Source organism: Strongyloides ratti (assembly GCF_001040885.1).
Source record: "Strongyloides ratti genome assembly S_ratti_ED321, chromosome : 2".
Taxonomy (NCBI): domain Eukaryota; kingdom Metazoa; phylum Nematoda; class Chromadorea; order Rhabditida; family Strongyloididae; genus Strongyloides; species Strongyloides ratti.
The window spans coordinates 16597254-16615410 of NC_037308.1; the positions used below are offsets into that span (position 1 = coordinate 16597254).

At 18.7% G+C, this 18157-nt stretch overlaps 5 protein-coding genes across 5 annotated transcripts in view; all 5 read right to left on the reverse strand.

Moving 5' to 3' along the window:
• The window catches only part of SRAE_2000524500 (Astacin-like metalloendopeptidase), a gene marked incomplete at both ends in the record, with an annotated part of 354 nt that extends 19 nt beyond the window's left edge, over positions 1–335 (reverse strand). The window contains one exon of the mRNA XM_024644236.1: positions 1–335. This exon is cut by the window's left edge and continues 19 nt beyond it. Within this exon, the coding sequence (XP_024509817.1) occupies positions 1–335 (335 nt within the window).
• Positions 336–1437: 1102 nt separating this feature from the next.
• SRAE_2000524610 (Astacin-like metalloendopeptidase) lies at positions 1438–2693 on the reverse strand (the record flags this gene model as incomplete). The annotated part of the gene is made up of 2 exons (XM_024644237.1): positions 1438–2634; positions 2679–2693. 2 exons carry the CDS (start codon positions 2691–2693, stop codon positions 1438–1440), a joined length of 1212 nt encoding a protein of 403 aa, XP_024510893.1.
• A 3668-nt stretch (positions 2694–6361) lies between these two features.
• SRAE_2000524710 (Astacin-like metalloendopeptidase) lies at positions 6362–7617 on the reverse strand (the record flags this gene model as incomplete). Its single annotated transcript, XM_024644238.1, has 2 exons — positions 6362–7558; positions 7603–7617. 2 exons carry the CDS (start codon positions 7615–7617, stop codon positions 6362–6364), a joined length of 1212 nt encoding a protein of 403 aa, XP_024509818.1.
• A 4056-nt stretch (positions 7618–11673) lies between these two features.
• SRAE_2000524800 (Astacin-like metalloendopeptidase) lies at positions 11674–12943 on the reverse strand (the record flags this gene model as incomplete). Its single annotated transcript, XM_024644239.1, has 2 exons — positions 11674–12867; positions 12911–12943. The coding sequence occupies 2 exons, from the start codon at positions 12941–12943 to the stop codon at positions 11674–11676; spliced, it is 1227 nt and encodes a 408-aa protein (XP_024509819.1).
• Positions 12944–17654: 4711 nt separating this feature from the next.
• Positions 17655–18152, reverse strand: SRAE_2000524900 (CUB domain-containing protein; the record flags this gene model as incomplete). Its single annotated transcript, XM_024644241.1, has 1 exon — positions 17655–18152. A coding segment is annotated over one exon (498 nt), but the record flags the coding sequence as incomplete, so codon positions are not given.
• Between the last annotated feature and the right edge of the window lie 5 nt (positions 18153–18157).

An 18157-nucleotide genomic window follows, 5' to 3' on the forward strand; every position in this document is an offset into this window, starting at 1 on the left:
GAAGGAATAATATTTTGATAAAAAATTTTAAGATATTTATCTCTATCTATTCTACTATGTTCATGATAAAAACCTAATGTATGTAATATTTCATGCTGAATTTGTCCTGAATGATCACAACCCTTTCCTAAACTTATATTTTGCCATTTCTTTCTAAATTTTTTCCCTACATTACTACTACAATCTGGTCCATACCAGAATCTAATTCCAACAACTTCTGATACCATTGCATGATATTTTTTAAATTGAATACAAGTTTCTTTTTGAATAAAGTTTATTGATTTTTCAACAGCTGATATATTAACATTTATATCAATAAAATAAGGTATAGGCATATGCCATTTATATTTTAAATCAAATGAAATTTTACGTTTTATTCTTTTATTTTTTAATTCATAAAAATTAGATATCTTTATTATTTTTTTAATAAAATAAAATTTGTATTACACTTACAAAACGTCCAAAAGTAAAAATAATAACATACAAAAAATAATAATTTTTTTATACAGTTTATATATAAAATTAAAAAAATAAATTTAGTACTTTCTCAATATTTTATTAAAAATGATAAAAATGTTTATTAATTTTAAAAAATTTTGCAATTACTTAATAGAATTAAATATAAAATAAAACTTTTTTGTTAAGTTATATGAGAAACGCTACATTAAATAGTTGTTAACAGTTTTTCTTTTTATTCTTTACTGCTGTTAAAATAAAAAATAATAATCAAACTGATAATCAGTTTATGTCTTATTTTTTGAATTAATTGTTTTTGATCAAATTTTAATAATAAAAAGTTATGTGGATTTCTTGACTTTTTTTTTGGCTAACATGTGAACATCAGTAATACGTTTATTATAATATATAAATATTATAATATAATATAACAATTTTAATTTTTTTTAAAAAAATTTGTTTAATTAATTATATTATAAAATTAATATCTCTTGTTATATAAAAATTTTTAAATGATTATCATATAACATATTAATGTTCACTTTTTAAAAGTAATATTATTAAGAAAGGTTTTTTAAATAATTTAAAATAAAATAAATTTTTTATTATTAATTTAAATATAAATTATATATTGATTTGTTCTTTTTAGTATTTAAATAAAATTTTTCATATATGTACTTAAATGAGATTTATTAATTTAATGAATGTTCAATATTTAATTATATAATTATTATTACAATTAAAAAGTACACCTGTTAAATTCATTTACACATGGCTATATATTTTTCTTAATAGTATAAATTTTTTTAGTTCACTTAAAAACTTTTTTGTTACTTTTTGAAATTTTAATACAAATTTTAATTAGCAAATCTGCATTTAAAAGTATAATCTAAAAACGGACTACTATAAAAAAAATATTCTTTTGAAGTTTTTACTAACAATAATACTTTATTATAGCTTTTTTTTGTTTCTCATATTAAATTAAAATATTTCATTATAATATAATCTAACAATATTGTTTTTTTGTGTACTTCTGTAATGAAAAATTATATGATTGTTATGTGATATAATTAACTTATTTTCTGTTTGACGACAAAATCTTGCACCTGTTACAGATTTATCCATCCAATATTTTACTTCTATTGTGTTTTCATATTGACAAGTTGGATAAGTATTGGGAAACATATGCACATTTGCAATATAAAATTTAATTCTACTAGTTTTGTTTACTACAAAATGTATAACACATTTTTTTACTCCTTCCATTAAAAATATTCTAGGCTTATGATCTGGAAGTATTAATGTTCTCCAACAATTTTTTTGTCTCTTTTTGAACTGCTCACATTGTGAACCAATAAATCCTTCAATACATTTACATAAATGACAATGGTGAGGATCTTGGTATCCGTAATTATAACAAAGTCTTTTAAATGGACAATTCGGATGAGTACAATAGTGTAAATTTAAAACTTTAACATCATTAAAAGAAAGTCTTTGAGTTTGTCCCATAGTTCCTTCATATAAAGGATCAGTTGGTATTATTGTTTTTAAATTACCTATAGCAAATGCATTTACAGCACCATGCATTATTGATCCATAATCATATGATAAATGATAATGAAAAGCTTCATATGCAGTATGTTTTTTACAACTTGCAGTCTCATATTGTAACATATTTTCTTTATATATTTGTACAAAAAAATCTCTATCAAATCGACATTGTTCATGATATAATCCTAATGCATGTAAAGTTTCATGTAAAATTCCTTCAAAATTATTACATCTTTGTCCAATTTTTATATCTTGCCATACGTTTTTATGGATGTTTCCTATTGCACTTGAACAATTTCCTGTATATATATAACGAATTCCTGGTAAAAAAAATAAAATAGATTTTCTTTTTCGAAATTTCAAACATGTCTTTTTTTCAATAATTTTTACTACATTTTTAATGGCATCAGAATTTATAGGTGACCTGTAGTAATAATATATTGTTAATGGCCATTTAGAATTTGTAGTTGTTATAATTTTTCTTTTTTTTCTACTATTTATTTTTGAATCAGATATTTCTGGAAAATTTATAGGAAAATTATTTATTTTGTCTACAGATCTTTTAAAATTCTTTTTTGTTATATATTCTTCAATGGTAAAATAATTATTTAATAAAATTATAAAAAACTAAATAAAATTTATTTTTAATTATTAAGTTATTTTTTACTTACAAAAATATATATCATGACAATTTTCGAATTTACAGTAATATTTTTTTGTCACATACAGGAAATAGATTGGAGAAAAATTTAAAAAGTCTCATTGCTTTTATACATTTTTTTATGAAAATAATTATATAAGTTTTATTTTTTGAAAATTTTTTATGTAAATATATATTCTATTGTTTGTTTTAATTGAATTAAAAAATTTTATTAATTATTATATCAGATATAACAAGTTGTTTTTTTTATAATTAATAAATAAAGTTTAAGTATATTGAAATGTTAATAATTTACATTAAAATAAATAAAACATTCAATAGTAATGTATAATATTTAAAATATCTATTATGTAAAAGTGAATTATAATTAAGTAAATAGAATAATTATGAAATATACATTGGAGAAGTTAAATATTCTTGTTCTATTCTTGATAAAAAATCTAATTGCAGGAATAAACTTTTATTCTAGCATTATTATATATAAGTTATTTTTAAAAAAAGTAATGTTTTCAAAGTTTAAAAATAGAATACATTATATTATGATACTTTTTGTTTTAATAATAATAAGCATGGAGTACAATGTTTTTTACTTCTTAGAAAACAATTCTAACTAATAAAAAGATACAAACTGTTTTGAATTAATAATAAAAAATAAAAAAAAAGAAAAAATTTGATGTTTCATCAAAGTTTAGAAAAAATATTATTGAATTAAACAGCAGAAAAAACAACTTTTTATCATTGTTTATTTTATTATTTATTTATACAAAATTTTTTGTTTATAAATTTTTATTTTTAAAATTAATATATTGTTGAAAAAATGTTTATTGTTAATTATATATTTAAAAAATTTTAAATTTATAAATATATATATTAGTATAAAATAAAAAATGATGGAATAAAACTTTATAAAATAAATAAATTGGATAAATAAATATTTTATTTTAACTGAATATAAATTATTTAAATTATTAATTGAATAAAATTTTTTTAGGCTCAATGTAAAAAATAAGTTTATTTCTTTCTATCAATAATAACTAGTTAAATTTGTATTAAATAATGATTATAAAAAAACATTAAGATTATCAATAAAATATTTTTTCTTAAAAAAAATCCACTTAAAAAAATATATAATAAATAGTCTATAAGTGAAAAAAAGAATTTAAATCTATTAATCATAATTTGTCTTTTGAAAAATGATTGATTACTAAATGCATTTCTGATTCATTGTCTTTAAAAAAAAGATTTTTCTACTGCCTTTAATGCGAATGAAACATAGTTTTAAAACAATGAAATTTGATAATGAATCATTATATGATAATTATGTGATGCAAACGTAATAGTATTATTCTTAAGACAAAATCGTGCTCCAGAATCTCTTTTGTTTTTGTAGTATTTCACTTCAGCCATATTATCAATATGACAAATTCAAATTATTAACATGCATTGTAACTTTTAAACAAGAAAATATTTCAATTTCTTTTAATGATAAAAATATGGTACTATAATTAGAGTTTGAGCTTATGTAAAGTATATAAATAAAACCAAAAGTTTAAAAATTTTAAAATACATTTTTCTTTTGGATTTATAAAATAATTATCATCAGTATCTGAAACACTTCTAACTTTTTTAAATTCATTTAAAGAGTTTGAATAAGAAAACTGATAATATTTAAAAAACTAAAAAAAAAGACAGATTTCACTTACAATATTTAAAAAAATAACATATATTAAAAACAATAAAAAATACTTTAAAAACATACTAATTTTTTAGTATTATAAAAAATAAAAACTATATTTTAAATACTTTTTTAAATTATTTAAATAATTACTAAAATATTATTTGTAAAACATAAATCATCTTGTAATTTTTAATTTTTAATGTAATTTTAAAAAGTTTTTATTAACAATTTAAAATTATCAAAAAACAAAATTCTTAATTAAATAGATAATCTCCTTCTTTGTTCATTCTAATTTCTTTGTTTTTTAAATTAATAAAATAAAAAAAATGGATTTTTATATGTTGGATCAAATGACTTTTTCACAGATTTATACATTAATATAACACGATTTTGAGGATTGTTACTTCTATAATGAATTATAACACTAGAACTATGAGATATAATTGTAATATTTGAATTATACATACAAAATAAAGCTCCAGTATAATTTTTGTCTTTCCAAAATTTAAATTCGAGACTATTTTTTTAAAGACAAAATGAACCATGATTTGGATATAGTGCTGTTGAAATTATTTCAATCAAAATTCTTCTATTATGATTTGAAAAGAAATGTACAACTGTATGCTCTATAAAATCAAATTTAGTTGGGGTATTTTTTGCTATAAATTGTAATTGAATGTATCTATATGATGGTGGTGATATGATTTTACATTGAGGTCCACTATAGCCTTCAATACATTTACATATACCACAATTATTGGGATTTTAATATCCATAATGAAAACAAATAATTTTTTTTCTACATATATTTTCACAATAATAAATATTTCATATTTTTGATTATGATCCTGGTGTCATATCATACAATGAGTCAAATGGTTTCATAGTTTTCCCTCTATTTTTTGTAAAATAATATAAGCCATAATGCATCACAGATCCATAATCATTTGGAACACCAAAAGTATTTGAATCTTTTTTTGATACAATATCAAAACTTTGTTTACGAGATGAAATAATATTTTGATAATAAATTTTAAGATATTTATCTCTATCTATATTACTATGTTCATGATAAAAACCTAATGTATGTAATATTTCATGCTGAATTTGTCCTGAATGATCACAACCCTTTCCTAAACTTATATTTTGTCTTTTTTTCAAACTTTTTTTAAACATTACTACTACAATATGGTCCATACCAGAATCTAATTCCAACAACTTCTGATACCATTGCATGATATTTTTTAAATTGAATACAAGTTTCTTTTTGAATAAAGTTTATTGATTTTTCAACAGCTGATATATTAACATTTATATCAATAAAATAAGGTATAGGCATATGCCATTTATATTTTAAATCAAATGAAATTTTACGTTTTATTCTTTTATTTTTTTATTCATAAAAATTAGATATCTTTATTATTTTTTTAATAAAATAAAATTTGTATTACACTTACAAAACGTCCAAAAGTAAAAATAATAACATACAAAAAATAATAATTTTTTTATACATTTAATATATAAAATGATAATATAAAATTTAACACTTTCTCAAAATTTTATTGAAAGTGAAAATAATATTTATTAATTTTACAAAATTTTGCATTATAAATTTTTTTTTAAAAAAATTGTTTAATTAAATATATTATAAAATTTATATTTTTTGTTATATAAATATTTTTAAAAAGTTATTTAAATAAATTTTAAAATGATTATCATGTAGCATGTTAATGTTAACTTTTTATAAGTAATATTATTTAGAAAAGTTTTCTAAATAATTAAAAATAAAATTATTTAGTGATTTATTCATTTATTATTCAATTATAATTTTTTAAATATTTACTTAAATGAAATTTATTAATTTAATGAATGTTGATTATTTAATTATATAATTAATATTACTAATTAAAAGTACAACTGTTAAAATCNGAACGAATCACTAAAAAAAATATTCTTTTGAAGTTTTTACTAGCAATAATACTTTATTATAGCTTTTTTTTGTTTCTCATATTAAATTAAAATATTTCATTATAATATAATCTAACAAAATTGTTTCTTTGTGTACTTCTGAAATGAAAAATTATATGATTGTTATGTGATAAAATTATCTTATTTTCTGTTTGACGACAAAATCTTGCTCCTGTTACAGATTTATCCATCCAATATTTTACTTCTATAGTGTTTTCATATTGACATGTTGGATAAGTGTTGGGAAACATATGGACATTTACAATATTAAATTTAATTCTACTAGTTTTATTAACTATAAAATGTATTATACATTTTCTTATTCCTTTATATATAAATAATCTAGGCATACGATCTGGAAGTATAAATGTTCTCCAACAATTTCTTTGTCTTTTATGAAACTGCTCACATTGTGAACCAATAAATCCATCAATACATTTACATAAATGACAATGGTGAGGATCTTGGTATCCGTAATTATAACAACGTCTTTGAAATGGACAATTAGGATGAGCACAATAGTGTAAATTTAAAGCTTTAATATCAATAAAAGAAAGTCTTTGAGTTTGTCCCATAGTTCCTTCATAAAAAGTATCAGTTGGTATAATTGTTTTTTTATTACCTATAGCAAATGCATTTACAGCACCATGCATTATTGATCCATAATCATATGATAAATGATAATGAAAACCTTCATTTGCAGTATGTTTTTTACAACTTGCAGTCTCATTTTTTAACATGTATTGTTTATATATTTGTACAAAAAAATCTCTATCAAATCGACATTGTTCATGATATAATCCTAATGCATGTAAAGTTTCATGTAAAATTCCTTCAAAATTATTACATCTTGGTCCAATTTCTATATCTTGCCATACGTTTTTATGGATGTTTCCTATTGCACTTGAACAATTTCCGGTATATTTATAGTGAATTCCTGGTAAAAGAAATAAAAGTGATTTTCTTTTTCGAAATTTCAAACATGTTTCTTTTTCAATAATTTTAAATACATTATGAATGGCTATAGAATTTATAGGTGGCTTGAAGTAATAATATATTATTAATGGCCATTTAGAATTTGTAGTTGTTATAATTTTTCTTTTTTTTCTACTATTTATTTTTGAATCAGATATTTCTGGAAAATTTATAGGAAAATTATTTATTTTGTCTACAGATCTTTTAAAATTCTTTTTTGTTATATATTCTTCAATGGTAAAATAATTATTTAATAAAATTATAAAAAACTAAATAAAATTTATTTTTAATTATTAAGTTATTTTTTACTTACAAAAATATATATCATGACAATTTTCGAATTTACAGTAATTTTTTTTTGTCATATACAGGAAATAGATTGGAGAAAAATTTAAAAAGTCTCATTGTTTTTATACATTTTTTTATGAAAATAATTATATAAGTTTTATTTTTTGAAAAATTTTTATGTAAATATATATTTTATTGTTTGTTTTAATTTAAATAAAAAATTTTATTAATTATTGTATCATATATAACAAGTTGTTTTTTTTATAATTTATAAATAAAGTTTAGGTATATTAAAATGTTAATAATTTACATTAAAATAAAAAAAAACATTCAATAGTAATGTATAATATTTAAAATATCTATTATGTAAAAGTAAATTATAATTAAGTAAATAGAATAATTATGAAATATACATTGAAGAAGTAAAATAATCATGTCCTATTTTTGATAAAAAATCTAATTGTAGGAATAAACTTTTATTCTAGCTATATTTTATATGAATTATTTTTAAAAAAAAAGTAAAGTTTTAAAAGTTTAAAAATGGTATATGTTATAGTTTAGTTAATTTTTCTTTTAATAATTTAAAACATGAAGTACAATGTTTTTTAGTCTTTAGAAAATAATTCTTACTAATAAATAGATATAAAGCTTTAAGAATTAATTATAAAAATAAATAAAATGAAAAATTTTGATGTTTCATTAAAGTTTAGAAAAAATAATGATGAATTAAACAGCAGAAAAAAACAACTATTTATCATTGTTTATTTTATTATTTATTTATACAAAGTTTTTTGTTTATATATTTTTATTTTTAAAATTAATATATTGTTAAAAAAATATTTATTGTTAATTATATATTTAAAAAATGTTAAATTTATAAATATATATATTAGTATAAAATAAAATATGATGGAATAAAACTTTATAAAATAAATAAATTAGATAAGAAAATATTTTATTATAACTGAATACAAATTATTTAAATTATTAATTGAATAAAATTTTTTTAGGCTCAATGTAAAAATTAAGTTTATTTCTTTCTATCAATAATAACTAGTTAAAATCTGTATTAAATAATGAAATTAAAAAAACATTAAGATTATTAATAAAATTTATTTTCTTGTAAAAAATCTACTTTTAAAAAATATATAAAAAACATTCTAAAATTAGAAAAAAAAGTTTTAAATTATTAAATCATATCTTTGCTTTTTGAAAAATGATTTACTAGCAAATGCATTTCTGATACATTGTCTTTGAAAATAAGATTTTTCTACTGCTTTAAATTTGATTGAAACATAATTTGAAAACAATAAACTTTGATAGTGAATCTTTATATGATAATTATGATATTCAATAGTAATATCGCTATCCTTAAGTCAACACCGTGCTCCAGAAACATTTTTTTTTGTAATATCTCATTTCAGCATTATTATCAATGTGATAAACTCATATTATTAATATGCATGGTAACTCTTAAACAAGAAATTATTTGAATTTTTTTTAATGCTAAAAATATGATACTCTAATTAAAGCTTTAGTTTATGTGAAGTGTATAGAAGAAACCGAAAGTTTAAAAATATCACCGAACATGTTCCTTTTAAATCTATAAATTACGTCATCATCAGTATCTAAAACATTTTTTTTTAAATTTATTATAAATATTTGATTAAGAAAACTGATAACATTTATAATACGAAAAAGTAAAAAGATTGCACTTACAATATTAATAAAAATTTAACATCTATTAATAATAATAAAATATACTTTGAAAACATATTAATTTTATAGTTTTATAAAAAATTAAAACTATATTTTAAATACTTTTTCAAATTATTTAAATAATTACTAAAATAATATTTGTAAAACTTAAATCATCTTGTAATTTTTAATTTCTGATGTAATTTCAAAAATTTTTATTATCAATTTAAAATTGTCATAAAACAAATTTCTTAATTAATTAGATAATCTCTTACTTTGTTTATTCTGATTTCTTTGTTTTTTTAAAAAAAATTAAATAAAAAAAATGGATTTTTACATGTTGGATCAAATGACTTTGACACAGATTTATACATTACTATAGCACAATTCTGAAGATTGTTATTTCTATAATGAATTATAACATTAGAAATATGAGATATAATTGTAATAATTGAATTATACATACAAAATAAAGCTCCAGTATCAATTTTATATTTCCAAAATTTTATTTCAAGACTATTTTTCTGAAAGACAAAATGAACCATAATTTGAGTATAATGCTGTTGAAATTATTTTAATTAAAATTCTATTATTATGATTTGCTAAAAAATGAAATGTACAACTGTTTGCTCCATAAAATTCAAATTTATTAGGGGTATTTTTTACTACGAATTGTTATTGAATGTATCTTTATAATGGTGGTGTTATGATTTTACATTGAGGTTCACTATACTCTTCAATATATTTACATATACCACAGTTACTTGGATTTTGATATCCATAGTGAAACTATATAATTTTTTTTACACATATTTTTACAATAATAAATATTTAACATCTTTATATCAGCATTTGACATTTATAATTTTAAACCTAGTGTCATATCATATAATGTGTCAAATGGTCTCTTAATTTTTTCTATATTTTTTGTAAAATAATATAAACCATAATGCATTACAAATCCATAATCATATGGAACACCAAAAGTATTTGAATCTTTTTTTGATTCAATATCAAAACTTTGTTTACGAGAAGAAATAATATTTTAATAATAAATTTTAAGATATTTATCTCTATTTATTCTACTATGTTCATGATAAAAACCAAATGTATGTAATATTTCATGTTGAATTTGTCCTAAATGATCACAATCCTTTTCTAAACTTATATTTTGTCTTTTTTTTTTAATTTTTTTCTTATAATACTTCTACAATCAGGTTCATACCAGAATCTTATTCCAATAACATCTGATACCATTGTATAGTATTTTTTAAATTGAATACATTTTTCTTTTTGAATAAGGTAAATTGGTTTTTCAACAACTGATATATTAATATTTATATCAATTAAATATGGTATAGGCATATACTATCCATATTTGAAAATAAATGAAATTTTATGTTTTATTCTTTTATTATTTTAATACATATAAATTAGATTTCTTAATTATTTTATTTTACTAAAATTAAAATTTATAAAACACTTACAAAACTTTCAATAAAAAAATAATAACATATAATAAAATAATAATTTTTTATACATTTAATATATAAAATTATTATATTAATTTTAGCACTTTCTTAATATTTTATTAAAAGTGATAATAATGTTTAATAATTTTAAAAAGTTTTGCATTGTAAATTTTTTTTTATAAATTTTTAAATTAAATATATTTTAAAAATTATATTTTTTGTTATAAAAATTCTTTTAATAAGTTGTTTAAATAATTTATAAAATGATTATCATATAGCATGTTAATGTTAACTTTTTATAAGTAATATTACTTAAAATCGTCTTCTAAACAATTAAAAATTATATTTTTTTCTAATTTAAATAAAAATTATCTGTTAATTTATATTTTTTAGTATAGTAGATACATCTAACATTGGTAAATCTTTAAAATGGTATATAAAAAAGAGAGTTGAAGTCTTTAATTTTTTTTGTAATAGTATTATAATTTTAATTTTATTTGTTTTACGCTGTTTTAAAAATCATGTTTTATTACTAATAAGATGGACAAAAAAAATTTTACTTTTGTATATAATTATACAAATTTATCTTTATTTATATAAAGTTGTTGATATATTTGTTTAAATAATTTTTAAACTAAACTAAAATAAAGTAAAACTTTTTCCATGTGATTGTCATTTTTTATATAAATTACAAATATTAAAAACGTATACATATATGCTTATATATTTATATTAATAGTATAGATTTTAGTAACACATTTGAAAACTTTATTGTTTTTACATTTTTAAAATTTGAAAAAACGTTGTAATAAGTAAATTTACATTTTTTACATTACAATTTACAAACATGTACTATAAAATATATTTCCTTTAAATAGTTTTACCAACATTAATATATACTTTAATTTCTGTTTGATATTTTTACATTAGTTTAATTCTCTGTAAGTCAACTGAACAAAGTTTGTATTTTGAAGACTTCTGTAATGCAAAATCATAGAATCAGTATGTGATAATATTTTTTTATTATATTGTTGAAGGCAAAATCTTGCTCCTGTTACAGATTTATCCATCCAATATTTTATTTCTACAACATTATTATATTTACAAGCTGGTTGATAATTAGGAAACATATATAATTTTAAAATATTAAGTAAAATTTTTTTTTTTTGCTTTGAAATAAAATGATAAATACAATTTTTTTTCCCTTTTAAAATCATAAATTTAACTGTTTTTAAAGTAAATAATATTGGGGCACCACACCTTGGTCGTTTTTTTTCAAAATCTTTACACAGAGGACCAGTAAACCCTTCAATACATCTACAAATATGACAATTTTGAGGGTCTTGGTATCCATAGTTATAACAAAGTTTTTTAAATGTACACATATGTGAACAATAGTGCAAATTTAAAATTTTAGAATCAATAAAAGAAAGTCTTTCCATTTGTCCCATAGTTCCTTCATATAAAGGATCAATTGGTACCATTGTCTTTCTACCATTTATAGAAAATGCATCTACTGGATATTGCATTATTGATCCATAATCGTATGATAAATGATAATGAAAAGCACTATCTACATTATATTTCTGACAATCATGGACATTACTTTTCATCATGTTTTCTTTATATATTTTTACAAAAAAATCTCTATCAAATCGACATTGTTCATGATATAATCCTAATGCATGTAAAGTTTCATGTAAAATTCCTCCAACATAATCACATCTTTTTCCAATTTCAACAACTTGCCAATTGTCTCTACGTATGTTTCCTACAAAGCTTAAGCAATTTCCTGTATATAAATAAATAATACCCGTTGTAAAAGGAGCAAAACTTTTTTGATATTGAAATTTAATACATGTTTCTTTTTCAATTGTTTCTATTACTTTTCTAATAACAAAGGGGTTTAAAGGTTCACTGACATGATAATTTATTGGTAAATACCATTTAGCATGCTCATTTGATACAATTTTTCTTTTTTTTCTACTATTTATTTTTGAATAAAATGTTTCTGAAAAATTAAATATGAAATTATTTATTTGGTCTACAGATCTTTTAAAATTCTTTTTTGTTATATATTCTTCAATGGTAAAATAATTTTTTAATAAAATTAAAAGAAACTAAATGAAAATTTTTTTAATTATTAAGGTATTTTTTACTTACAAAAGCATGTTTTGTGACAACTTTCGAATTCATAGAGATTTTTTTATTTTTGCCATATACAAAAAATAGGTTATTTAAAAAATTGAAAAGCTTTCATTGTTTTTATACATTTTTTTATGAAAATAATTATATAAGTTTTATTTTTTAAAATTTTTAGATAAATATATATTTTATCGTTTGCAAAAATAAAAATTTAATATAGTATTTAAAAAAAAAATAATTTAAACATTAAAACGTGGTTTTTGAAAAAAATTATAAATTAAAATTTGTTTTTTTATATTTAATAAATAAAGTTAAAGCTTATTAAAACATCAATAATTTGCGTTTAAATAAATAAACTTTCTAATATTAATTTATAATGTTTAAAAAATCTATTATGTTAAAATTAATTATATTTAAGTAAATAAAAAAATTTTTGAATGTACATTGGAGAAGTTAAATAATCATGTTCTTCTCTTGATAAAAAATCTAATTGTAGGAATAAACTTTTATTCTAGCTATATTTTATATGAATTATTTTTAAAAAAAAAGTAAAGCTTTAAAAGTTTAAAAATAGTATACATTATAGGTTAGATAATTTTTGTTTTAATAATCAAAAGCATGGAGTACAATGTTTTTTAGTTTTTAGAAAACAATTCTAACTAATAAATAGATATAAAGCTTTAAGAATTAATTATAAAAATAAATAAGATGATAAATTTTAATATCTTATTAAAGATTAAAAAAGATAAAGATTAATTAAGCAACAGAAGAAAAATTATTTAACATTGTTTATTTTATCAAATATTAATAAACAATTTTATGTTTATTATATTTTATTTTAAATAAAAATATAATTTTGAAAAAATGTTTATTGTAAAATATATATTTAAAAAATTTTAGATTTTTAAGTATATGTATTAGTAAAAAATAAAAAATGATAGAATAAAACTTTATAAAAAAATAATATAGATAAATTAATATCATATTATAACGGAATATAATTTATTTAAATTATTAATTGAATAAAATTTTTTTAGGCTAAATGTAAGAAATAAGTTTTTTTTTTCTATCAATAGTAACTAGTTAAAATCTGTATTAAATAATGATTTTAAAAAAACATTAAGATTATCAATAAAATATTTTTTCTTGAAAAAAATCCACCTTTAAATAATATATAATAAAATAGTCCATAAATGAAAAAAAAAGTTTTAAACTATTAAATCATATCTTTGCTTTTTGATAAATGATTTATTAGCAAATTCATTTCTGATACATTGTCTTTGAAAATAAGATTTTTCTACTGCTTTAAATTTGATTGAAACATAATTTGAAAACATTGAACTTTGATAGTGAATCATTTATGATAATTATGTGATGCAATCGTAATAGTATTATTTTTAAGACAAAATCGTCCTCCAGAATCTCTTTTGTTTTTGTAGTATTTCACTTTAGCTATAATATCAAAATGGCAAATTTATATTATTAACATGTATTGTAACTATAAAACAAGAAAATATTTAAATTTATTTTAATGCTTGAAATATTGTACTCGAATCAAAGTTTGAGCCTATGTGAAATATATAGATGAAACCAAAAGTTAAAAAATTTCAATGTTTATTTTTTTTTTGAATTTTTTTTAAATAAATCATTATCAGTATCTAAAACATTTGTTTTAAAATTCATTATAAGTTTTTAAATATGAAAACTGATAATATTTATAATACGTAAGATAAAAAAGATTTCACTTACAATATTAATAAAAAAATAACATCTATATATAAGAATAAGATATACATTGAAAATATATTAGGTCATTTGAAAAGTTTTGAGCCTCACTATGATGGAGTTAATATTTTTTCCTAATAATACCGCCATTATTCGACGTTATCCCCTTCAAGCTTAATGCTTTTTTTCCATTTAGATTCCATAGCTTCTATACCCTTTTTAAAGCAATTTTTTTCAAAGCTTTCAAAATAGCCATCTACGATCTTTTGAAGCTCTTCAATTGATGAAAATCGTCTTCCACTTAGACTTTTTTCAAATCTAAAAAACAAAAAAAAGTCAGGTGAAGCTAAATCTCAAGAATTAGGTGGATTTGGCAAAAATTCGTATCTCAAACTTGAGATTTTTGATAAAGAAGTTAAAAAACTTATGAACACGCGCATTATTCATGGTAGAAAATATTTAAAAATCGAATGGTTTTAAATATTAATAACTGATAAAAAAAATTGTCTTATCAGTTAGCGTTTCCTTTTATAGTGATAAAAAAAATTTTTCTTTAAGATAGGCTATATATTGGTTTTATTTTTTAATGACTAATGCTTTAGGCTCAAAACTTTTCAAATGACCTAATAATAATTTTTTAGTTTTAAAAAGTTAAAAACTATATTTTAAATACCTTTTTAAATTATTTAAATAATTACTAAAATAATATTTGTAAAACATAAATCGACTTGTAATTTTTAATTTTTGATGTAATTTTAAAAAGATTTGATTAACATTTTAAAATTGTCATAAAACAAATTTCTTAATTAATTAGATAATCTCTTACTTTGTTTATTCTGATTTCTTTGTTTTTTTAAAAAAAATTAAATAAAAAAAATGGATTTTTACATGTTGGATCAAATGACTTTGACACAGATTTATACATTACTATAGCACAATTTTGAAGATTGTTATTTCTATAATGAATTATAACATTAGAAATATGAGATATAATTGTAAAAATTGAATTATACATACAAAATAAAGCTCCGGTATCAATTTTATATTTCCAAAATTTTATTTCAAGACTATTTTCTGAAAGACAAAATGAACCATAATTTGAGTATAATGCTGTTGAAATTATTTTAATTAAAATTCTATTATTATGATTTGCTAAAAAATGAAATGTACAACTGTTTGCTCCATAAAATTCAAATTTAATTGGAATATTTTTTACTATAAATTGCGATTAAATGTATCTATATGATGTAGATGGTGTTATGATTTTACATTGACGTTCACTATACCCTTCAATATATTTTCATATACCACATTTATTGGGGATTTTAATATCCATAGTGAAACTATATAATTTTTTTTACATATATTTTCACAATAATAAATATTTAACATTTATATATCAGCATATGACATTTATGATTTTGGTCCTGGTGTCATATCATATAATGTGTTAAATGCTTTCATAGGTTTTTCTCTAATATTGTAAAATAATATAAACCATAATGCATTACAGATTCATAACATTATGGAACACCAAAAGTATTAGAATAATTTTTTAATACAAGATCAAAACTTTGTTTACGATAAGGAATAATACTTTGATAATAAATTTTAAGATTTTTATCTCTATCTATTCTACTATGTTTATGATAAAAACCTATTGTATGTAATATTTCATGTTGAATTTGTCCTGAATGATCACAACCCTTTCCTAAACATATATTTTGTCTTTTTTTTATAAATGTTTCCTTATATTACTTTTACTATCAAGTCTATTCCAGAATCTAATTCCAGTAACTTTTGATACCATTGTGTGATATTTTTTATATTGAATACAAGTTTTTTTTTGAAAAAAGTTAATTGATTTTTTAACAACTGATATATTAATATTTATACCAACTAAATAAGGTATTGGCATATACTACTTATATTTTAAATCAAATAAAATTTTATGTTTTTTTCTTTTATTTTTTTGAATTTATAAAAAAAGAATATTTTTATTATTTTTTTTACTAAAATTAAATATTATATTAAACTTAAAAAACTTCCAAAGATAAAAAAATAACATTTAATAAAATAATAATTGTTTTTACATTTAATATATAAAAATAATTATATTAAATTTAACATTTTCTTAATATTTTATTAAAAGTGATAATAATATTTATTAATTTTACAAAATTTTGCAATAACTTAAGAGAATTAAAACTAAAAAATAACTTTTTTGTTAAGTTAGTTGAGAAACGCCACGTTAAATATTTATTAAAAGTTTTTCTTTTTTTTCTTTACTGCTGTAAAAATAAAAAAATAATTGAATTAATAATCAGTTTATGTTTTAATTTTTAAATTAACTGTTTTTGATTAAACTTTATTAACATAAAAGTTAAGTGGATTTTGTAATTTTTTTTGCCTATTATATATACATCAATAATACTTTTGATATTGTATAGAAAAGGTATAATATAATATTACTATTTTAATTTTTTTTTTTTTAAAAATTGTTTAATTAATTATATTATAAAATTAATATCTTTTGTTATATAAATATTTTAAAAAAATTTTAAAATGATTATCATATAACATATTAATGTTGACTTTTATAAATAATATTATTAAGAAAAGTCTTCTAAATTATTAAAAATAAAATTATTTTTAATTATTAATTTAAATATAAATTATATATTAATTTGTTCTTTTTTTATTTAAATATAATTTTTTATATATGTACTTCAATGAGATTTATTAATTTAAATTAATGTTCAATATTTATTTATATAACTAATATTGCTAATTAAAAGTACAACTGTTAAAATCATATACATATGACTATATATTTTTCTTAATACTATAAATTTCTGTGGCTCATTTAAAAACATTACTTTTTTTTACTTTTTGAAATTTTAATACAAATTTTAATTAGCAAATTTATATTGAAAAGCATAATCTACGAATGGATCACTATAAAAAGAATATTCTTTTGAAGTTTTTACCAGCAATAATATTTTATTATAGCTCCTTTTTGTTTTCTCACATTGAATTAATATATTTCACTATAATATATTTTAGCAAAATTGTTTTCTTGTGTACTTCTGTAATGATAAATTATATGATTGTTATGTGATAAAATTATTTTACTGTCTGTTTGACGACAAAATCTTGCTCCTGTTACAGATTTATCCATCCAATATTTTACTTCTATAGTGTTTTCATATTGACAAGTTGGATAAGTATTGGGAAGCATATGCACTTTAATAATAACAAATCTTATTTTACTAGTTCTGTTTACTACAAAATGCATAACACATTTTTTTTTTCCCTGTAATATAAAATATCTGGGCATACGATCTGGAAGTATTAATTCTTTAGAACATTTTCTTTGTCTTTTTTTAAACTGTTCACATTGTGCACCCATAAATCCATCAATACATTTACACAAATGACAATTGTCTGGGTCTTGGTATCCGTAATTATAGCAAATTCTTTTAAATGGACAATTCGGATGAGTACAATAGTGTAAATTTAAAGCTTTAATATCAATAA